Below are 24568 nucleotides of genomic sequence, written 5' to 3' on the forward strand. Positions count from 1 at the left end.
CGTGTAATGATCAGCTGTTAAACGGTTCTTTCTGCAACCACAATGCGCGCGCATCCCGGATGTTTACAAACCTATAATTGGTCTATATAACGGCTAACTAGATGATTGTTTTGATACAATAAATTGTAAACGGATACTTTGACTGCCTGTTGCTATGGTTACTCACAGCTGATGTAGCCAGCGCATTTATTTATTAATTTCGAACGGTAAACAGTCAGTTTCACCAGACCTCCTTTACTAGGTGTCCTCTATCACTTTTTAATGGACACCCTGCAGCCAATCAGAATCGAGTATTCACCCAGACCATGGTATAATATATCATAATTTATCTTGCATTACTGTGGAAGCTTGTTTCCGCCACAGAATAAAAAATATCTCGTGATATAAAGTTGGAATTGTGAGTTAGTGATGTGAAATCGTAAATGTGTGTTATAAAGTCAGAATTGCATGATATAAACTCGCAATTCTGAGAAAAAAAGTATTTTTATAGCACACAAATGTGAGATTATATCTAGCAATTCTAACTTCATAACTCGTCTCCCACTGACTTTATTTCTCATGTAAACTCTTATGTAAGTGTTGAACTATGAGTTCTATGTAAACTCGCAATTATGAGATAAAAAGTCGCAATTATCTTTTAAAATGTTTTATTCTGTGGCGGAAACAAGCTTCCATACATTACAGAGGTGAGAGAACGTTCTTTTTTTTTTTTTACTATGGCAATTTGTGTGGAAAATCTGAATGGTTTTTAAAAAATTATAATTTATTTTAATTTTTTATAAAAAAAAAAAAAAAGAATAAATAATCTTCAAAAGAATTAAATACGAACTTGACAGGTTTTGTGAGGTTCCTATCATGTTCATGTTCTATCCAATTCCTGCTCTTTCACCATGGGATTGTTACATTGTACAAAAAAAGTCAATATAAAAAATAAATGAAAAAAGCAGAAGTGCTAAACATATGCTTAGGGCGCATTTATCTTTATTAGGAAATGTCACAATATAACATTTAAAGCAAAAGTAAACAGCAAAAAAAATAAAAATAATGAAATACTGCTCGGACTTCATCTCACAGCGCGTTATGTAAATGCACCCATGCATGAATACGTGTTTGTAAAGTACGGCTTACAAAGCAGCATCATTTTCACAGCTGTACAATACAGTTTCCCCACCAATCCAGACGAAATACCTTCTACCTGTGGTGAGGTTGCAACCTTCCACAGATACCTGATATCGTCCTCGTGTCCATGAGAAGTGATCATTTTTTCATAGATGCACGGGTGATAGGGTGTTTTCCCCTCCCCCGAGAAGTAAACATGTTCCTGAGGTGAGACGCCGGCTGCAATGGCACATACGCCCATGAAGACATCATCGATGTACATGGAGGCGTTAAGAGACAGCATGGCCTGATATATTTTGGCTGCTACGTCGCCAGACACCACGTACCCTGCCCCGGCGGTGTAATCTGGGTAGGAGGACCACTGGTACATGTCAAAAGGCATGTAGTACTTACTGTCCCTGCGGCGAATGGGAGGAGCCCCCCTGTGCACATGCCCGACCCAGAGATTGCGCACGTTCCGTCTTCTGAGGTCCTGAAGGTAGTGCACCAGATTGGGCATGTGAATGAAGACGTCGTCGTCCGCGGTCATGAGGAAGCGGGCATGGGCGCAGTTCTCGTGCGTCCAGTAAAACTGAAGCAGCAGTTTCACAGTGAGGTTGTGGAATGTGTCAAGGAAATCCTGCTGAACCAGGTCACCATGGTTCACATGTTCCTTCCACAAGTCTTTCAGAAGTGACTTATTAGTGAGCATGTCTCGGTTAGTGCCCATAGCGAACACTACCTTGACGATAACACCCAGCTCGCGACTTATGTAGGACTCGTCTCCCCAAGTGGAGCGGATGGCCTGCCGTCTCTTGAAGTTTCCCGGAGAGGACTTTACGAAGAGGAGGAGCAGCACGTCTTTGTCCTTACAAATGTCCTTGTTGTTTAGCAAATATGGGAAACTTCCAAACCTGGCGGCTTCCTCCGGGCTGACGCTGAGGCTCTTGTTGATGAAGCCGTACCTGTTGATCAGGTAGCGGTAGGAGTACGACTTCACGTGGCTCACGACATGGTGGTTTACGTGTTCCCAGCAAACCATGAGAATTGACATGACACAGCACATCGAGACAAGCCGTAGAAAATGCCATTTTCTCACCCTTCTGCAATTTATGAACATTCTGCTAAAGCTGCGCACACTCTCAAAACCCTCTCTCGTCAAGTCCAGTAATGCAATCCAGATGTACTGCTTTCAATGATTTTCCAGCTATGAGTTTGCCTGAGTTCCATCATAGTCATCTCACTGCAGGTGTGTTTTCCAACCAGAAGCATTAACCCCGAACATCTTCCTTTTTGTCTTTTTTTCTTACACTTCTTTTTACAAAAAATGTCTGCCGTTATTTGCTTTCGAAGTGAAGACAATCCACTGTATTGCATTAATGCCGCATTTGTGTTCTGTAAAGAAAGAAGAATGATTATTTCAAAAGATTGCATATACTTATGATTTAGAGTAAGCTACTGTACATAAACCTTTATTGTAGCTATTTATGCAGACAACTTCGGGTTTGGGTGTCATTCTTGACAGAACTCTGTCTTTTGAAGCTCATATTAACATTCTTTCATATTAGGAATATAAATCGTCTGCATCCTGTCCTTTAACTCAAGAGTATTGCTACGCTTGTGCATGCTCTTGTAACATCACAAATCAACTACTGTATTGCTTTGTTTTACGGGCTTCCTTTCAAATCTCTTCATAAATTACACTTGGTACAAAATGTAGCAGCTCGCGTTATTACCAAAACTTCCATTTCTGAACATATTTCTCCTGTTTTACAAAATTTGCATTGGCTCTCAGTTACATTCCATGTAAATCTAACTTACAAAGCACTTAGCAACTTGGCTCCTTCATATCTTCTAGATCTTGTTCATATACATACTCCTTCCCGCATTTTAAGATCGGCTTCTGCACTTACACTTGTTCTAACACAACTTCGGGTCACAATCTCGTCTTAAAACGTATCTGTTTAGGCAGGCTTTATGTGATTTAGGGCCCTATTTTAACGATCTGAAACGCAAGTATCAAGCGCGAAACGCAAGTAACTTTGTGGGCGGATCTCGGGCGCTGTTGCTATTATACCGGTGGGATAAATGACTCTTGCGCCTGACGCAAATCTAAAATGGGTTGGTCTGAAGTAGCTTCATTATTCATAGGTGTGGTTTGGGCGTAACGTGAAATAAACCAATCAGAGCGACATCTCACATTCCCTTTAAGAGCAGGCGCTTTTTCCAGGCGCGGTTCACAGCCGAGGAGAGCAACGTTCTCGTCACGGCCGTAAAAGACAGAGAAGTTACATTGGGGAAGGGAGAAACCCACCCAAATTAGCTTCGGTTAAACAGGCGTACTGTATAATAATTTGGGTAAATGTGTAAGCTAGATTTATGCCTATTTTTTCACATCTTCATGGACACAGCAATGATTCCCCTCGTGTGTTAATATTTTTCCTTGTAATATTGTATGGTTTTATAAAAATAAGAACTGCTGCGTCTGAGTGAAGATAAGATAAGCAAAGTGTATGCGCGTTGTGCACACGCTACATTGATTATGGCCAAGCATGCGCCCTTAAAATAGCATATGAATAACATGCGCAACACGCCACTTTGTTTTGTTTTCTAAACCTGTAAAATACCACCAGGGAACGTTTGCGCCGGGACACGCCTCCTCTTTGCGCTGAACCGCCCCCAGGAGCACAAGTTCATTTCCTGTAGACGTGCGTCTGTGGAGGGAAAAGTCTGCTTTGCGTGGGTGCAAAATAGGAATGATACATGCGTCGGTGTACAAAGTCAATTGCGCTGGGTGCAAGATAGGGCCCTTAATGTTTTTTGCTGTACTGGTTTTATTGTTTAATGTCATTGTTTTTATAGATTTTGCAAGGTGTCCTTGAGTGCCATGAAAGGCGCCTATAAATAAAATGTATAATAATAATAATAATAATAATAACTTCATTGAATTGCCTCTTGGTTGTCTGCATAGAATTTGAGTAGATTATCTGGCATTTTAACCCTCTGGGGTCTAAGGGTTTTTTGGGGTCCTTGAGATGTTCTGACATGCCCTGACATTTGTGCTTTTTTCAGTTGCTTATAAACATATTAATGGCAAAGGTGTAATTACACTCTATTTAGCACAAACAGGGCTACCATAATATGTGAGCAACATGTATGTACATGTTTGTATTTTTGAGAGAATAATGTTTATGCATGGTTATTGAAAAAACTAAAAACTAAAGTTTCTGAAATAAGGCCACAAAACACATACTAAATATGTGTCAATAAGACTTCTGAATAATGCATTTTGTCGCCTAGAGTTTTTTCTTCAAAAGATCTGAAAATCATCCTGCCTTATCATTCACATAAAACAATACATTGATTTAAATTTTGCAAGACACTTTCTGTTTGGAAAGGCAATATGCGAGTGGGCGTCAACGATCCAACACCATCATGCATATTTAGTGGTTCACACCTGAGGAGACAATGGGGCCCGCATACTTAATGAGCCATTCATTCAGGTGTGTCACTGAGCCACAAGAAAGAATGCAAGAGCAATATGTATATATATATATATATATATATATATATATATATATATATATATATATATATATATATATTCTACCAAATTGGTTCACAGTTGGAAGCATCACATTTTTTTTTTTTTTTTTTTTTATGTCTAGTAATTGTGCAGTTAATTCTCATACTGTATTTTCAGTTTTGGAATATGTATCCTCTCCCCAAATTTGTCACTAATAAAACACAATAAAAATTATTTAAAGAAAAGGCTTATATTTACCTTTTAATAGTTTGTTTACAACTACCTTGTAAATATATTTTTTTATTAAAAAGGTTACAATTACATCAACAATTCAAGTGCAATCTTTCTTTGTAAAAACTAAAGTATACATTTTATCATACATATTTCAAAGTTAAGGATTCATTACTTTGAATATAGCCTAGGCTACATTGGAACAAACACATAATAACATATTATTTGATTACTTTATTTTTGACAAAACATACTATATTTAACATATGAGCAAAAATTGACACACAAAAGCTTATTTGAGGTGGCAAATATTTTACAGTAAAAATGTATAATCTATCCAAAACTAGTCAATGAAATGTTGTCTTTCATATGTCTGTAACATAGGTCTTTCGTTTATATAAGAAATATAAATGTTAATTTGCAGTTTAATACGTTGCTTATACAAATACGTTTTATTTCAACACAGTCGATTTTTACTCATCTCAGTATAGCAATATAATTTGCTAAAAGCGGATCATTCATTCACACACAGAAATGCGATTCAAATTTAAACCGTCTTTTTGCGAGTTGTGGTAAACAGCGCGCATCTCTGCCGTTCATTCATTCACACACAGAAACGCGATTCACTTGAGAATGAAAAAAACTTACTACAGTATTCCATAGCTCAGGATCCGTTGCTCCTCGAAATACCAGCACTTCTGAGGTACATTTTCCATTATTATTATTACGATAGTATTATTCCTCACAGCGCCGCGAGACGGTGTAAACAAGTACAATGATCTGAATAAACTTGATGTGTTTTCTCGAGCTGATATGGGGGCGTTCACAGTTTGCATGGATGCCTCAGTCATTTGCGTTTGAATAGCGCGTGCTCTCCGTGGGCGGTGTCACATTAAAAATAATTAGCTGAGATGAGAACGACTGACATCTCGCCCTTTTCATACAGATTACATAAACTGAGAATATTTGTTTTTTATAAAAATTACTTCATTTAAAAGAAGGGAATTCAAGCTTCATGCCTGTGTGTCTACATGCCTGTGTGTCTGTATGCCTGTTTGACTGAGTATTCGCTGAGTTATTGTTCATTTTCGGACGCGTTTCAGAATTGACTTCACTGACAGAGAGAAAGCAGAACTCACATCATGTTTATTTTTCTTTATTTAGCAAAAAGCACAACACTTTGTTTTTATTGTGAGTATACACAAAAATAATACACACTTAACAGGATCGATTGATGTATGAAACTGGTTTGTAAGATCAAAGTCAACAGAGTATTTGGAGTCTCGTTTGAACTGATAAGAAAAAAACCGAGCAAATCACGCCGGCGTGATTGCCGACCTCAGAGGGTTAATAATAATAATATGTAAATAGTTCATTTACAATAAATTAATACACATTTTATTATATTTAAACTACTTCCCAACCATTCAAAAAGTTTGGGGTCGGTAAGATATTTTTATGTTTTTGATAGAAGTCTCTTAGATTCTCACCAAGGCTGTATTTATTTGTTTGTTTGTTTATATATTTTAAATATTATTACAATTTAAAATATCTGTTTTCTATTTGAATATGTTTGAAAATGTAATTTATTCCTGTGATGCAAAGCTGAATTTTCAGCATCATTACTCCAGTATTCAGAGTCACATGGTCTTTCAGAAATCATTTTAATATAATGATTTGCTGCTCAAGAAACATTTCTTCTTATTATTATTATTATTATTATGACCGCCGCTAGCATAGCTAGCGAAAGCGGTCATATAGGGATTGTCAAAGTTTTTTTTTTTTTTGTCATCTACTGAATTTTTCGTCAACGATACCAGGGACACCGAAACACCGGGGAACATGAAATTTGGTGGGCATGTAGCCCCACTAGACTTTTACGGAAAAATTTCGTTTGGTCCCCGGGGACCACTCCCCCCCTGCGCTGGGCCCCCCCAATCCCAAAAAATGCAGTTTTTCCTAAATAACTACCTGAACCGTGGCACCGAGGATGAAGAAATTTTTATGGTATGTTAGTCTTAAGGGCCCACCTCAACCTAGCCCATAATCACTCATTTGTGATTTGCGCCCCTCCCATAAAAAATGAAAATGCAATATTATTCTGCTTTAATCGCCCCTATCTTCAGTTGAGATGTTCAGAACTGCACCATATTTCATGTGTATGATTAACTTGACATCCTCGGGGGGTATGCTAAGTTTCGTAGAATTTCATCCATGGGGGGGTATAAAATAAATTCATTTATGTGCACATTTAGTGACTGTACACTCATCGGCCTGTAGATGGTTGTGTTGAGCGAAGGGTTGTTGGTTTAGGATGATACTGTCACTAAGGTTGCCAACTGTCCCAAATTAGGCGGGACGTCCCGTATTTTGGGCCTAATTTATTTGTCCCGTGCGTGACCTCCCGTGTCCCGTTTTTTGACAAGCTGATAAACCACTGACTGATACAACAGCAACAGCAGCAGTGCTGACCACGACACTTGAGAATGATCACCGACACCTGTCATCATCCAATCACAGCTTTTTTTAATCACTGTTTTGAGACAAATCATTGTTTGATTTGCAAACATCCTCTGCCGTCTGGTCGCTTTCGCTTCAAGCCGGACTCGTCTTGCGCTAACGGTAATTTCCTTTCACTGTCCACGTTTTGATTTCGGCTAATCAATTTTGGCGAATGCAAACAACGTGATTATTGTTCATGAGTCTAACATCCAGCCACGCAAGAAAACATGTAATCTACCTGAGGGAATAATATGCTCAAAAAACATTTCTGATTATTATTAATGTTTTAAAGCTTTTAGAAAGTACATAGAAAGCTTTTGTAACATTATCTTAACTGTCACTTTTGATTCATGTAATGCATCCTTGCTGAATAAAAGTAGGCAATTACTTTATTTTTTTTTCCCAAAAAATAATCTTACTAACCCCAAACTTTTGAACTGTAAGCCTAGTGTATAATGTTAAAAAAGCTTTCTATTTTAGATAAATGCTGTTATTTTGAACTATGGTTTGTTTGTAATGTGACTTTTTTCATGTATGACATTAAAATTATTTTTAGAATTAAATACATAAATAGGTTAACCCTTAAAGACCTAGAACATTTTTGGGGCGCCTGACTCACCTGTACTTTTCTTTGTTTTTCTAACCCATTCTAGCAGCAAGCATCAAGTGCCATATATCATTTTAAACAGGAGAGCCTAAAGTTTCCAGCTAGCTCATTTAAAGTCCCAGTTTTACATTTCTTTTGTCAGAGAATTTATGAAATTAACAGGATTTTAAGAAAACCGGCAGCAAAAAATGTGGTGTTTTCAGTGTGAACTCAAACAGAACTTCCTGAAGTTTAGTTTTTTTCTTTTAGAAAGTTAGACTTGGTTGTTTTAGACTTCCAGATGAAATTTTGTCTACATGTAACAATCCCTCAGCAAGTTATAGCCATTTATTATAATATTATTCTAGGCGTTTTTGAGTAAAAACAGGTGTATTACATTTACTGACAATGTAGATGTGTCCAAATAAGTTCAGGAAGTAAAGTAAATAGAAAAGTTGTTATATTACAACAGAACACTGAAGCAAACATTTTTCTTCAGAAAATTATATTATAATTTGAACATGAACAACAAATGCAAACAATATAACAAGTAGTGACAACTGTGCAATATAAATACTAACAATACAATATACAGAGTGTAAATGAACAAATGGTTCAAATAATCTTCACAAACTAAATACAAATAGATAAATAAACAGTGCAAATGATTCAAACAATCTTCTGAATTGGAAGGTTCCACCAGGTCTAACGACTCGTTTAAAAAAATCAATTCGAACACATCCTCCGATTTGTACTGCTGTTTTTTTTACATACTCATGCTCTTTCGTGTTTTATGCTCTTTCATGTTTTGCGCTCTTTCGTGTTGATCAAAAACTTTGCATCCGTTAGTTTTCATGCGTAGTTTTCAATGCATTGCGTTTGTTAAAAATGTATAAAGAAACGTGATTGGTTGTTAAAATCACCAATCACTATGTTTGTTGGTTGAGTTGATGACCGTTTGAACGAATCTGGGCATGGGGGTGGGACTACTGTCGTTCCTGTTTGGCTCAGAGAAAGAAACCACATGTGTTTCCTTGACGAATCACTGCTGCAGATTTTGATGACGCAATCACCGGCACTACGGAGCCATTGAATGACCAATAGAGACAGCCGTGATAACACGGTAAAGCTGAGAATCTCATCTTTACGGTGCATTTTAAAGCATACAGATTGGATTAGCGACTCAAAAGTTCTTAAACATTTTAGAACGATAGTTATTTTATGCCGCGGGCGGCTGTATCGGTCTTTAAGGGTTAAGCAATACAAATGTGTTTATGTCTGATAACCTTTTAAACACAAACTTAACTGCAGACACTGAAATGACATACACTGTGTGATACAGTACAAATATTTTGAGTGTCCCTCATTTTCCTATAAATAACCATGATTGTCCCGCATTTTCCTTTTCTGAAGTTGGCAACCCTAACTGTCACACACACACATGCAGGAATACAAACAAACGCAAGCATGCACACACACTGACATCCACACGCACAGACACACACCCATACACACACATACAAATCCACATGCACAGACACACACACACAAACACACATGCGCACACACATGTACGCACGCATACATACACGCACAGACACACACACACACAGACACACAGACACACACATACACACAGACAGACATGCACATACTACTACTTTTTTTAGGTATATACATAAACACGCAATACAGCCAAATTGCTCCACGTCATTTATTTTTGTGGAAAGCCAGTGCAGGCCTGAGCGGCGGTCATATTTTGTACCGCCATGCGGTACATCTAGTTTCCTTTCACTGTCCACGTTTTGATTTCGGCTAATCAATTTTGGCGAATGCAAACAACGTGATTATTGTTCATGAGTCTAACATCCAGCCACGCAAGAAAACATGTAATCTACCTGAGGGAATAATATGCTCAAAAAACATTTCTGATTATTATTAATGTTTTAAAGCTTTTAGAAAGTACATAGAAAGCTTTTGTAACATTATCTTAACTGTCACTTTTGATTAATGTAATGCATCCTTGCTGAATAAAAGTAGGCAATTACTTTCTTTATTTTTTTTCCCAAAAAATAATCTTAACCCCAAACTTTTGAACTGTAAGCCTAGTGTATAATGTTAAAAAAGCTTTCTATTTTAGATAAATGCTGTTATTTTGAACTATGGTTTGTTTGTAATGTGACTTTTTTCATGTATGACATTAAAATTATTTTTAGAATTAAATATATAAATAGGTTAAGCAATACAAATGTGTTTATGTCTGATAACCTTTTAAACACAAACTTAACTGCAGACACTGAAATGACGTACACTGTGTGATACAGTACAAATATTTTGAGTGTCCCTCATTTTCCTATAAACAGGGGTGCAAACAGCGCGCTTTTCGGCGCCTCCCGCTTTTTTCACGTCAGTTTGGGTGACTTGTGTGAATCGTGCAGATCCGAAGAGTGTTTTTTTAAGGGGGGGGGGGGGGGGGGGGGGTGAGAGGGTCTGATTATAATTTAACCAACAGTAATTCTGGATTGCGTCCACCAACAAGTAAATAGGAAATAAGCGAATCAGAACGCTGCGCGCCAAACCAGCAGTATGTGCGCAAGCGTGAACCACTAGTGTTTCTGTCTCACTCTGGATCTGCCACTGCATCACATTTCTCTCTGCGTGGCGTGGAGTGTCCGTTTTTATGTCGGCTCTCATGTTAACTGGTTAGAGCTTGTGTTAGAGCACAATGCCTGCGTGACACACACACTTCTCGAGCCGCGCCGAAACCGCGTGCTAGAAATAGAACCGCAACCGACGCCTATTTTTCATGCGACAAGCAAGAGTGTTGGAAGTTTTCAGACAAAATAGAAGGCGCAAATACATATTAATAAATTACATTTTGATGCTTGAAAGTCTCCCGGTTTTGACAAATGCATTTATAATTGTAATTTAAAAAATAGGCCTATCGATTTTCTAATATTGCCCCTGTCAATAGGCCTACAGAACGAAATATTCTGTAGCCTATTTTGCCGTCAATACTGCCGACGTTGTCTTTGGCTATATCAGGCTATATATATTATGTTTAACATCCAAATGTAGATGGTCTGTCGGCGCACAGAGCCACTCAGTCGCAGACAGCACGTGAAGTTCGTGAACACCGAATTCCCTTTTCTTTCTTATCTATTTGTGTTTGAACAGACATGTGCACGAAAAAATAAGCCAGTGTCCGTCTCAACGAGTTTCCCTGTAAACGCAGTCAAAATAAAACGGATGCGTGTCATTACCGGTATTAGATACGTGCATTCGTCTTAAGGGACAGCACCCAATATACCTGCAGCTGTTTGTGTCACCAAAGTTAATCAAACAACAAAAGAGAAAGAGAAAAATCACGTTTTGTCAAAAGATAAACTGTATTAATACTTAATACAGTTAATTTACCTGAAAAACATAAAGCACTGTTTTATTTCTCGTGTATTTGTGTTTTATTGTATTTATATTTGTATTTTGTTTATTAGTTTCTATGCAGATGCACTAGGCCTACCCTACACAATAACCCCAATCATCCTAGAATTATTAATTCTTTACAAAAAGAGCTATTCAAATCATCAGGTGAAATTATTTTCTGGAAGTAGCAGTGAAGCAAGAAGAAGAAGTGCAAGATAGTTTTTCTAAATTTAATTTGACTCTATGTGCCTATAGGGGTGGGTTGGGGATGGTGGCAATGTAGTATCTGGATATTTGCCGCGGGACGAGGGCTTCGATTACCTCTGTGTGTTTGCACCCCTGTATAAATAACCACGATTGTCCCGCATTTTCCTTTTCTGAAGTTGGCAACCCTAATTGTCACACACACACATGCAGGAATACAAACGCAAGCATGCACACACACTGACATCCACACGCACAGACACACACCCATACACACACACGCGCACACACATGTACGCACGCATACATACACGCACAGACACACACACACACAGACACACACATACACACAGACAGACATGCACATACTACTACTTTTTTTAGGTATATACATAAACACGCAATACAGCCAAATTGCTCCACGTCATTTATTTTTGTGGAAAGCCAGTGCAGGCCTGAGCGGCGGTCATATTTTGTACCGCCATGCGGTACATCTAGTTATTAACAGTTTACTGCTTAACTGCTTAATATTTTTGTGAAAACTGTGACTCTTTGATAAATAGAAAGTTCAAAAGAACAGAATTTATTTGAAATAGTGTACTAAATTAAGTCTTTATTGTCAGTTAGATCAATTTAAATACGTCCTAGCTGGCTAAAATTATTAATATAAAAAATCGTACAGACCCCATACTTTTGAATGGTTGTGTAGAAATATTACTAAAATATTTGTTAACACTTTACAATAAGGTTGTATTAGTTAAACTACTTTAGTTAACATGAACTAAGAATGAACAATACTTCAACAGCATTTATTGATCTTAGTTAATGTTAATTTCAATGTTTACTTATACATTTATTAAAATCAAAAATTGTATTTGTTAACATTAGTTAATGCACTGTGAACTAACTATGAACGGCAGTATTTTTATTAACTAACATTAACAAAAAAAATAATAGTACAAAACAAACAATACAAATGTATTGCACTGTTAGTTCATGTCAGTTAACTAATGTAAACAAGCAGGCTTTACTGCAAAGTGTTACTGAATATTTGATCACTTTTTCAATAGATCTTTTGCCTATTTTATCTTTTAAAATCATTGTCATTCCACCTATTTGCTTTCAAAACCACATTCCTCTTTAACAAATGCTTCCTGTTTACACCATTTGTTGCGAGAGCTTTATTCAAAACCTTGAGGGGACTCGCCGAATCGATCTTGTGAATGAAAGCAATCGTCGACTCAGCGCAACGTTGAATAAAAGAAGGCTTTAAGCCACCGAACGCGCTGATCTGCTGAGTGCTGTACAAAACATTCACGACCACGAAAAGATCATTACAGCAGCAAATCTACTCAAAGGCACGACACGGGAACAATGAAACTCATAATGTCACACACCCAAAACTTTTGCGAGCCTGGAGCAGCAGGGATCGTCTGTCAAACTGGATCACCTGCTCACACCAGCCGGCTAGTGCAATTATTTACCTTAACAACAGTCTACATGACTGTCCATCCCATTTTTCCCCTTAATTTTGATCCAAACTTGCCTAAAAATGCATTATAGCTCTTTTTGTGCAATCAAGGATTACAACAGTAAAGTCATACATAGAGAAAGATTACTCATGTAGATTTCAACACATTTCTGCTTTTTTATACATAAATGATTGTGAGCAAAACCGGTTTCCTTACTCTAATGGTAACCACCTTCTCATTCTCACATGTGAATTCTTTAAATTCTTTCAACACTGTATTGTGCTTTTATGCCTTTTGATCTTCACGGCCTGTTCAAGTTCTCTATTTAATACCTTTGTCAACGTTTACTCATCTTAAAAAAAGTCTTGCCTAGTGATCACAGTCTGTAAAAGTATTTCTTGAATTTAACATTAGCATTATTTGAGTTTTTCTTATAGGTTAAATGTCATTAAAAAATAATCGAGATACTCCCAAAGAGACTCCTTGGAAAAACACCTCATGCATAGATTAATTTGAATAGATAATAATCATACTGTATGAGTCGGACAGCATGTTTAAAGGGCTTGGCGCTCTCATTCGTTTTCCCGTATATCAAACTCAAAACTCAAACTCCACAGTTAGAGTGTAAATTTAGCATGAGGTCTCTAAGGCTTGACATAGCAATGGAAAAAACATTTTGGCTTCTAGAAGTTAAATCTTTTAACTGTTCTCTAGAAGAACTCTGGGAAGAAACTCTATAATGAACTCAAAATATATATACGACTTACCATTGAGAGCGTTCCCCATTCATGATGTAGCAAATATGCAAAAGTCGTAGGTGTTTGTAAGCCCTGGACTTCGACCAGCCTGGTCGTATTGTTACAGCGGTATTGAAAGCAGAAGTGTGTAACTACTACTAGAGCATTTGAGCAGGAGTGTTTCCTGATGGGTGGGAGTGGGAAAGTACATGCCTCTTTTTAAACATTGGCCAACTTTATCATATGAACAAACTGTGAAAAGAGAGTCATCTCTGACAGAAACATTGAATTTGGGTCATCTGATTCACATAAGCAAGGCTGCACCTCAGCACAATAAATGCGATTCATTGGCCTTGGTCTGTGTTAGAGGAGAACAAGTTAAGACAAAATGAAATCTGATACCTAGAGGGTCATTTATAGCACCAAGCATTTTAACAAAATGTGTTAACATTTGATTTTAGAGTATAGAAAACAAACTAGATGAGCGATAGCGCCGACTGTTGACGCAAAGATTGAAACTGAGCTGCCTTTTTGTTTGTTAGTGGTAGATTTGACATGTCAATGCAAAATACCAAATGGTTTAAGTTGAACAGCCTTTATCAGACATTTTTAGCTTATTTTCTGCTATGTAAACAATTATTTTACTAATCTTCCTTTTCTGAAAGCCCTGTTCATAGTTTAGCTTCCATAAAAAATCTCTCGTCACACTGATGTTCTGACCTTTGTATGACCGAATACTGACATATTTTTCATCTTTCTTAACAGTCACATAATGAATGAATTGATTGAGACGGAGAGGCTGTACGTGGAAGAGCTGCAGAGCATCATAGAGGTACATGCATGTGAAATAAGAAAGGAAATAGGAAATGATCTTGTTGCAAGTTGTCTAAAACATATCAAAAGTTTAGGGTTTGTAAGAATTCTTTTTTTTTTTTTAAAGAAATTAATACTTTTATTCAGCAAGAATGCATTAAATCAAAAGTGACATTAAAGGTATTAACAAAATTTATATTTCAAATAAATACTGTTACTGCAGCACAACTGTTTTCAGCATTGATAATAATAAGAAATGTTTCTGATGGATCATGTGACACTGAAGTAATGATGCTGATGCATAAGATACTTCTTTAAAAAAAACGATCCCAACTTTTAAACGGAAATTAAACGTAATAATAAAGTCATTATATAAGTGCATAAATATTCAAGCTTTCACACAGACCTCATATGATTTGATTTTATATTTATTAAAAATATTAAATACATTACTCAAAAGGCCTCATCATCACTTTTATCACAATTATCTCATGCAGACCTCTTATAAATCACTTAAATTGTTTTTATTTTATTTTTTGTAAATCTTAATAAAAGACAATCTCTCACAGATCTCATAAAATCACAAAAAATATGTGATTTGTCAGAACAATAAAAAAGCATTTGCTAAGAACCTAAGCATGCAAATAATGTAAATGTTGCATGTGAAACATTTTGGGAAGTGAAATGTGTGACCGCTTTGGTGGTTGTGTTTATTTGTGTGTCTGTGCCCTGCAGGGATATGCCGCTGCACTGGATGACCCCGAGCTGATCTATTTGATACCACCGTCTTTGGAAAACAAGAAGGAGGTTCTCTTCGGCAATCTGCCAGAAATCTATGAATTTCACCAGAAGTAAGGAAACTGATTTTCTGACCCATGTTGGAAGGTCCAACGTAAGGACATGATATTGGATTTCCAGCTGGTCAGAACAGGTCAGTTAGGTTGCTAGTGTGTTGCTTGTCCAAGATGATCTGCCAGTTTGAACCGAAACCAGCTGCCATTTTCCAAAACACAGAAAACAGCTTGAGCAGGATTTTCCAGCACCCTTTTCCATGAGTCAGACCCTCCCCCAATGTGCTCCCACATTCCTGGGATGGCTTTTAGGACAACTGGTTAGGTTAGTTTATTTTCCTGAGGTTAGCACTCTGATATTTCCTATATTGTTAATTGTAAACTCCACAAAACAAGGAAGTCGTTTTAACCATCACTTTGCGGCTTCTTCTTCTTTTTTTTGTATTTAATAAGTGTAAGAGAAACAACAATGTGTCTGGGTTGGGAGTGGGGCTTGTGATATCAGATTGTAAAGTCATTGTTGCTAATAATCAATAGGGATTACCTGGTCCATTATTCGGCTGGCCTCATGCTAGCGATTATTCTTCTAGAGTTCATTGTCTTCTACATGGCATTGAGTTTCAGCAAAGTCCAGGAATAACAATAAAAGCCCTAACCCCCCCGAACAGTGTTGTGTGCCTCCCCATATGCGTTTCCCCAGCACCTGTTTCTACCACGTCAATCAGGTAGAGATACACGACGCCCACCATTTCCAACTGTAACCTTGGTTTTGTGCTTATACTGTCATTGAAACACAAGCCTGTCATCATGTCAGTAATGAAAAGTTTGACTTCAACTAAGGCTTTTGTGTTTGTTGTTGATATTGGATGTTCTGTATTGTTTTGTTAGACAGGGATAAAATGCATATAGCTTTTGCTTAAATAATCATACAAAGGGCAACAGATGGATAGTTCAAATAATATTCATTATTTATTCACCCACGTGTCGTTCCCCACCTTTCTGATGTTTTTATTTTGTGCAAAATAAACAATGTTAATGCTATTCTTTCCCATACAATGAAAGTGAATGGTAACCAACAATTATTTTTTTTTTTAATTATTTTTTTTATAATTTTTTATAATTTTTTTATTTAATGTTATTTAATAATAATAATAATAATAAAAAAATATATATATATTTTTTTTTTAATGAAAACTCACTAAACATCAGATTCACGAACAAAGACAATGGAAACATGAGGGCTATTTATAAACAATGACTAAACACTTAAGACAAATCTAAAAGTAAACAACACAATAAGAACATGACACATGAACCAAGGGAACCAATAAGAACATGACACATGAACCAAGGAAACCAATCAGAACTTGACACATTTCAGAAGCTCTACTAATTTTATGGTGCTGCTTTATGATATTTGGAGCAGTGAGAACTTTCTGCCTTCATTGATTTTCATTGAAAGAGAAAGTCTAATTCATTTAGAGAAAACATGAGGGAGAGTAAATGGTGACTCACATCACTGTACATTCAGCACCTTTTTGGTGCTCTGATCTGTTTTTTGTTTTTTTTTACCCATCTCACGGTTTCCCTACACGTTTAGCTCTCGTTCCATTACCTCATTTATTTTTTGTCTGTACTCATTTTTTCCATCATGTTTTGACAGGACGTTTCTTAAAGAGCTGGAAAATTCTGCAGAAAAGCCAGAGTTGGTAGGGATATGCTTTTTGAAGCGGGTGAGTGACATCATAGAGATGTGGTTGGAGATACAGTACAATTACAGTATGTGGATCCTAACGCTTGTCATTTGCTGTCTTACAGAAGGAAGAGTTACAGATTTATGAGAAATATTGTCAGAATAAGCCACGCTCTGAGGCTCTGTGGCGGCAGTGTGGGGACAGTATGTTCTTTCAGGTGATGCCTACAGTATATATACATAACACGAAAGTTTGGGGTCGGTAAGATTTTATTTATGTTTTTGAAAGAAGTCTGCTGAAAGATTCTTTGAAAGATTTATTTGATCAAAAATGCAGTTAAAACATTGTGAAATATTATTATAATTTAAATATAATCTATTTATACTGTGAATGCAAAGCTGTTTTCAGCATCATTACTCCAGTCTTCAGTGTCACATGATCCTTCGGATATCATTCTAATGTGCTGATTTGATGAGCAAGAAACATTTTTATCATTATTTTGTTGTTATTATCACTGTTGAAAACAGTTTTGCTGCTTAATATTTTTTTGGAAAATTATTTCCAATTTTATGATACAATTTTTACAGGATTCGTTGAAGTATAGGAAGCATTTTTTTTTTATATTTGAATCTTTTGAGACAATGTAAAAATTTCTAATAATCTTTACTGTCACTTTGTCCTTGCTGAATAAAAGTATTTATATCTTTCAAAAAAACTAAAATAAATCCTGACGCCAAACTTTTGAACTGTTGTGTAATGTTCGATATTTAGACATGTTACTTCCTTAGAAGAAAAAACTACCGTATTTTCCGCACTATAAGGCGCACTTAAAAGCCTTTAATTTTTTCAAAAAACGACAGTGCGCCTTATAATCCGGAGCGCCTTATATATGGATCTGGCGCCTTATATTAATGTCTGTAAAACAACCGCTGACTTAAACCTTGTTTATACTTTCGCCTGGCACCGGAGCGCGAGCCTCCGCTGACTGCGCGCGCACCTCCCCAAACAGACGAGGCATTTATACTTGACGCAACTGTTTTGTTTTAGACTGAACACAAGACCATACAACTGATTTGACGCGCAAACTGGGTGCCGGTGTGATGAGATGTACTAATATCCGTCTGCTCGGGCAGATCCGGCTCATAGTCGTGCATCTTCGGATGCGGAGGCGCGTGCGCTGTTACAATGACGTCATTTTTGCCGCGCACGCGCCTCCGCATCCGAAGATGCACGACTTTGAGCCGGATCTGCCCGAGCAGACGGATATTAGTTTTTTTATTACCTTCGCGCTCATGCGGACGCGTCGAGTATAAACAAGGTTTTACAGCTCAGCCACTTGTTTTTTCATAATTTTTTGAGTGGTAGATCTTGGTTTACATTTGGACTTTGAATGTGATCTTAGGCTTGAAAAGGTTGGTGACCACTGCATAACGCAAACCCAGTCAAACATTTGACTGCAGTATCTTCTATTCTATGCGCCTTATAATCCGGTGCGCCCTATATATGAAAACAGTTCTAAAATAGGCCATTCATTGAAGGTGCGCCTTATAATCCGGTGCGCCTTATAGTGCGGAAAATACGGTAGTTCCCTTTTAGATGTTAAGAACACTTTTGAAACCCTGTAACATTAATGACCTTTGATATTCCCGGTCAAAAATGATTGCAATTTTCCCAATATTTTACTGAATATTGACAAAATGATCCACAAATACGAGATGTTCCTAACTGCAGAACACGAAATCCAAGGGGAGGAGTTGGATCCAGATCCAACTCCTCCCACCTTACATATACCTAAACCTACCCATCTCCACCCCCTGATCCCTAAATCCACCCCTAAACCTACCAATCTCCACCCCTTAGATCTGGATCCAACTCCACCCCCTGGATCTCGTGTACTGCAGTGAGGTGCTACTGACAAATACAGCTTTTTTCACTTAAAAACTGAGGTGCAAAAAGCTCAGATCAATGAGGCATCAGGTCAATCAGTTCCAGAAAGAAATACAAAAACCTGTCCTAATTGAAAGAAAACGAGTTGACAAAAAGATTTAATCCAATATTTGGTGATAATACAGCATAATGAGAGATTTATAAGCTATTTTTGTAGGTGGGTCATTTTTGACCCGGAACACCACAAGTGAAAAATCCAAAATGGCCGGAACACAACATTTTTGTGTTATATTTTTTTTGTTGGTTTGTTTGTTTTTTATGCAGGAGTGTCAGAAGAGGTTGGACCATAAGCTTTCATTAGATGCGTATCTGCTAAAGCCCGTGCAGAGAATCACCAAGTACCAACTGATGTTAAAGGTGAGTTTTTCAGTTTTATATTACATTGTTGTTTGTTTGTATATTGAGGTGATGACCTCTCAATTGTCTTTTATTGTTCTTTAAATCTGCTCATTTTACAGGAGATGCTGAAGTGCAGTAAAAACTCAGAGGGAACCGCCGAGCTAGAAGAAGCTCTGGCCACAATGCTGGACATCATCAAATCGGTCAATGACTCCATGCATCAGATCGCCATCACTGGTTTTGAGGTTTTTGCACATTATATTATTTTTATTTCAACAGTTTGCATGTTGAGCACCTATAGTATGGTGAAGGTCATTATTTTGTGTGTATGAAGTCGCTTTGTGTGTGTACTAATGTAAATCTGGTGTGTGATTTTGTCTTTCAGGGTAATCTGAATGATTTGGGCAAACTGCTCATGCAGGGCTCGTTTAACGTTTGGACAGACCATAAGAAAGGTCACAGTAAAGTGAAGGACTTGGCCCGCTTCAAACCCATGCAGAGACATCTCTTCCTCTACCACAAAATCCTTTTGTTCTGCAAGAAACGTGAGGAGACGTCTGATGGTCACGAGAAATCCCCTTCCTACAGTTTCAAGCACTCATTAAAGGTGGGACAGTAGGAACTTCCTATTGGCTCTAAGGTGTTCCTATTGGCTCTAAGGTGTTCCTATTTGCTCTAAGGTCTCCTTTAACCTCAGAGCAAATATTTGACCTTTTCAAATGTTTTCTTTTGATTGGTTACGTTATATGCAAATGCAAACAAAAAATTCCTCTAGATAGATCAGTTGTTCTCAAGTGGTTTTGCCTCAGGCTTTACATTACAAGTGGCGACCCACTTGTAATTTTTATTATAATAAAAAATTATAATAAATAAGTAAATAAAAGTAAAAAATGTTGGAATAAATTATTGAATTGTTGAATGTAATTAATAAATTAAATGAATTATATATTTTTAATTGTGAAATTATCTTTAAAATACAGTATCCTTAAAAGGGAAGTTTCCTTACAGTATATGTATATATATATATATATATATATATATATATATATATATATATATATATATTTAAATAAAATAATTATTCTTATTTTTTTCAGATGAGCTCAGTGGGAATCACAGAAAATGTAAAGGGAGACATCAAGAAGTTTGAAATCTGGTACAATGGCAGAGAGGAAGTTTACATCATTCAGGTACAGACTAATGTTACAGGAACGCTGTGACACAGAATTGTTTTTTTTTGAGTATATGCAGTGGGGTCCAAATACCCTGCAGAAAAATCCAGAAATCAATGGGCAGCGGGAGTTCTGGTGGACCAGCGACACCATCAGCTCAGTTTTGCTTGAGAACAGCATGATTATGCTGGTCCACTAGCTAGACCAGCATGTTTCCAACCTCCAACTAGCATAAACCAGTCTGGACCAGCATATAATGCAATCTGTTTATGCTAGATTTTTCAGCAGGGTAGTGTGACTATGTAAAAAAATAAAACATAAATTCTGTGAACCAAATGAGAGTCTATTATTATTATACTCACAACAATGTCTGTTGTGTCTGTGTTCTGTTGTGAACGCTTCTGGGTAATTCATATCTATGCCCAGTCAGCCGTATTCGTTTTATCTAATCTATTTTGTTGTCGAATGGCATCCTGTTTTTCCATGTCTTGACCATGAGAGGGAACTGTTGTCCCATAGCAGGAAGGTTTCCACTGTCATAGTATATGTCTGTTTCTGTATTCTCTGTCAGGCCCCTTCCATGGATGTGAAGAACACGTGGGTGTCAGAGATCCGCAAAGTCTTAACAAGCCAACTGGAGGCCTGCCGAGGTATTTCTGAGCAAACATTCCTAATCCTCATCGTGCAAGCCAAGACTGATAAAAATAAAACTCTTGTCTAACCTGATGAAGTTATTTAAGAACAAACATGTAACATGCAAAGCCAAAATGAATTGTAAACTCACAATGACAACTTTAAATAACCTCACCCTCTAAACTCACATTTTGCACATTTGCACATTTGCATCCTTGCCCTGTAAAACCTATTTATAGAGTTCTCCTCAGTGCTTAGAAACACCCAAAGAGAGCATGTGGTATGAGACTCTCTGATAGAGAACGCATGATGTTATCTAACATTTTTTCAGTTTCATGGTTGTTTAGTAAAGGTGGTGAAATCAACATCAAAGATTAAACAAATCCTGAGGTGTTTTCTGTGGTTTTAATTTGCGTTGTCTGAATACAGTGCGTAAACATTGACTAGCCTCTTTATAACCCCCCTCTCTCTCTCTCTTTCTCTCTCTCTCTCTCTCTCTCTTTCTCTCTCGCTCTCCCGCTCTCTCATTGCACAGAAGCCAGTCAACTCCATCAGAAGATTACAGAGAACATCTACCATGCTCCCATGAGGTACTTTTTGCAAGTTTGTGTTTGTTTGTGTGTGGTCATACATACTTAAAGTGCCCCTATTATTTTATTTAAAAGGTTCATAATTTCAAAATTTAGTTTTGAAGGTCTCCTACAGCAGGTTTACATGCATAAAAGGTCAAAAAAACGCTTTCATTTTCTCATAATATACATTGCACATCACAACATTTTTCAAAGTTTCTTAAACGACTTGTCCGAAGATTCAGTCTCTCTAAACCCCTCCTTCCTGAGAGGCTACTTTGCTCTGATTGGTCAAATGGCCACGAAAAGGCCCATTACCATATCTGAACTTCAGCTCTGGAAGCTTCCTAAAGCTCAGCGATTGTACACACTGTAACGCACTTTCGGCTTCACAACTTTGCAGATCGTTAACATTCACAGACCGCTACATTACACACTGCATGAAAGGTAATATTCAAAAAAGCATGATAGAGGCACTTTATAAAATTTCATCACAGATATATTTCTAAAGAAATTATGCAAATTTTCTAACAAATGATGCTCAACCTTTTCTCAAAGCTATTTTTTTAAGCATATTTGAACTTGATTTTATCTAACTCCCAGTAATATCTACTTTTGAACCAGTTTTGCTTTTGAATAATTAATAATTTTGAGACTGCGGAAGTCATTAAAAGTTGCATTTTCAGTTGAATTTGGGGAAACCACTTGAAACATTTGATGTGTTGAGCTATTTCAATTACTTTTGTTTGATTTGTTCATTGCAAACAGCAAAAAATGTCTGTAAATTTTGCCAATAAACTTGATTTGCAATGGGGGTTGAATCATTTTGACTATAACTGTACCGTTATGTTCAGCTGACTTTGCTTTCATTGACAGATATATGCGCAAAACAGCTCTCCGACAGTCAGACTCTTCCAGTCCTGAAACAGGCTACAGACGTGACACAGGCCCAAATATGCGTCAGAAACGAGGTGAGAGCCCTTCTAAATCTCATACCCAAACAGTGCAAACCTACCGTTTCTCTAACCAACCAAGCAAACTGCACTATTTGTCCTTCAGAGCCTGCAGCAGTCAACAAGCATTCCAGATTTGTGGTCATTTGAGGAGAAAGTCGATTTATCTCAGAGTGTTGTCTGTCTTCCTCCCTCCTGCTTACTTTTTTAACTATTTAGTGCATTTTCTTTAATTTGGCCATTATCTCTAATCTCTGCTTAATCTCTGCTGTAATGGCTGTAAAATTGCCACCGGGTAATTGGTTACTGGTAAGCACTTCACAGATTCATTCTCCTTGGTGAGGTGATTTAAGATGAGGCTCAGTTAAAATGCCATTAACATCTGGATGAGCGTGATGAATCTTCCAATCTCCGGTTGGTCTGACCTGGACTTCTCCCTTGTACCTCACCTGTGTGTGTTGGTGTCTGGTTAAGATGGAGGGGTGGTTTGGGGTAAATATCGCTATATTTGGTCTCTCCGTCCTGCCTGGTTGCAGATTTTGAATGAGTAAAGGATTGTGACAGGTGTTTAGTTCCTCTGAGGATAGAAGTCCTCTGTGTGCTGACCCAGCGCTCCTGACAAACTCAGCCTGGAGGCAGTGTTGTGTTCAACTGCAGCGGAGGATTAAGAGTCTCTGACCTGAGCTGGAGATGTTTTACACTCATAAACATGTCTCACCTTAGTCTTTGACACAGCTAAAACATCCATTATGTCACAGATTGTGGTTACCCCAAGGTTTTTTTTTTTTTTTTTTTTTGTTTTTTTTTTAAAGCCGGTGCTAATGCAATATCTACCGAGCATAATACAACATAATGTAGATTTTACTTATCTGTCACAGACTTGGGTTGGGTATCGTTTGAATTTTAACGATTCCGATTCTGCTTCTGATCAATTCTGATTCTTATTGATTCTTAATTTGGCAAAAAAAAAAAAAAAAATTAGATATCATTCATATTTATTCTAAGTCTGATTGCAAAACGTTGTAGTTGAATACCATGAACAAAAATAAACAGGCTAAAGAACACTTATACAAGGAACTTTTGCCTATGGTTTAAAAAAAAAAAAAAAAACTAAAAACTAGACTAACTTATATAAATTTCAAGCATTATTAAAGACAAGTAAACACTCCGTGATTAAATAAGAACAAATAAACAAATTAGCAATCGCACAAATAAATACAACTGAACAAAGATGCGATTGAAATAAACAGTGTTTTAAGATTTTCAGGTATTCCGGTACAGAAACTGTAATCAAATGTAAAACAAGACTGCACTTTATAAATAAAATATGCATTACAAATATAGTTACAAAAGTTATTTAGTCAAGAACGGCGACTGAATTTTCTCTTTGTCTTTTGTTGTTTGATTAAACACCGCAGCAGGAATGTTAGGCTGCTGTCACTTTAAGAGCTGCACAGATCCAATATACTGTTATGCGTTTTCTTTGTCAACTGTTTACGTTCACTTAAGACATAACGACTGTGCTTACAAGAATATTTTGCGATGTTTTTGTGAGTATTTGTCCGTTCAAGTGCAAAAAGACGTGGAAGGGAACTGAACGGAAGTTCATTATCGCGCACTATATAGTATGAGAGGCGGCTTGCTGTGTTCACGTTTTGGATGTGTAAAAAAGTGCGCTGGTCTTTATGCGCTTGAATGGTTTAAAGTCATATTAAAATGCACACAAAGGAATCGATAAGAGAAATCTAATTTTTATTTTGTAACAAGTACCTGATTCCTGACCCTAAGGATCCAATTCCAGAAATAGAATTTTTCGATTTTTGATTCCCAACCTTATCACAGACTAAGCATTTTTATTTCATGACAGATCCTTCTTGC

The 24568-nt window shown here is 37.1% G+C and overlaps 2 protein-coding genes across 4 annotated transcripts in view; one reads left to right on the forward strand and one right to left on the reverse strand.

Annotated features, from left to right (window-relative positions):
* Positions 1-24568, forward strand: part of mcf2l2 (MCF.2 cell line derived transforming sequence-like 2) — a 99478-nt gene that overhangs the window by 63135 nt on the left and 11775 nt on the right. For all 3 annotated transcript variants that reach the window (XM_084394564.1, XM_084394565.1, XM_084394563.1), the window contains exons 16-26: positions 14545-14611; positions 15328-15443; positions 17047-17116; positions 17202-17294; positions 19289-19381; positions 19483-19608; positions 19749-19970; positions 20461-20553; positions 21107-21185; positions 21704-21758; positions 22614-22708. In XM_084394564.1, coding sequence (XP_084250690.1) covers positions 14545-14611; positions 15328-15443; positions 17047-17116; positions 17202-17294; positions 19289-19381; positions 19483-19608; positions 19749-19970; positions 20461-20553; positions 21107-21185; positions 21704-21758; positions 22614-22708 — 1109 coding nt within the window. The remainder of the gene's footprint in view (positions 1-14544; positions 14612-15327; positions 15444-17046; positions 17117-17201; positions 17295-19288; positions 19382-19482; positions 19609-19748; positions 19971-20460; positions 20554-21106; positions 21186-21703; positions 21759-22613; positions 22709-24568) is intronic.
* On the reverse strand, positions 962-13937 carry b3gnt5a (UDP-GlcNAc:betaGal beta-1,3-N-acetylglucosaminyltransferase 5a). Its single transcript, XM_084394577.1, has 2 exons — positions 13810-13937; positions 962-2493 (listed from the first exon to the last, which is right to left on the reverse strand). The coding sequence occupies exon 2, from the start codon at positions 2216-2218 to the stop codon at positions 1079-1081; it is 1140 nt and encodes a 379-aa protein (XP_084250703.1). The 5' UTR covers positions 2219-2493; positions 13810-13937; the 3' UTR covers positions 962-1078.

This window comes from Rutilus rutilus (genome assembly GCF_951802725.1).
Source record: "Rutilus rutilus genome assembly, chromosome: 22".
NCBI classification, from domain to species: Eukaryota; Metazoa; Chordata; class Actinopteri; order Cypriniformes; family Leuciscidae; genus Rutilus; species Rutilus rutilus.

Bases quoted from the DNA above. Each gene is read 5' to 3' on its own strand.
- b3gnt5a (XM_084394577.1), bottom strand. From the start codon at position 2,218: ATGTTCATAAATTGCAGAAGGGTGAGAAAATGGCATTTTCTACGGCTT.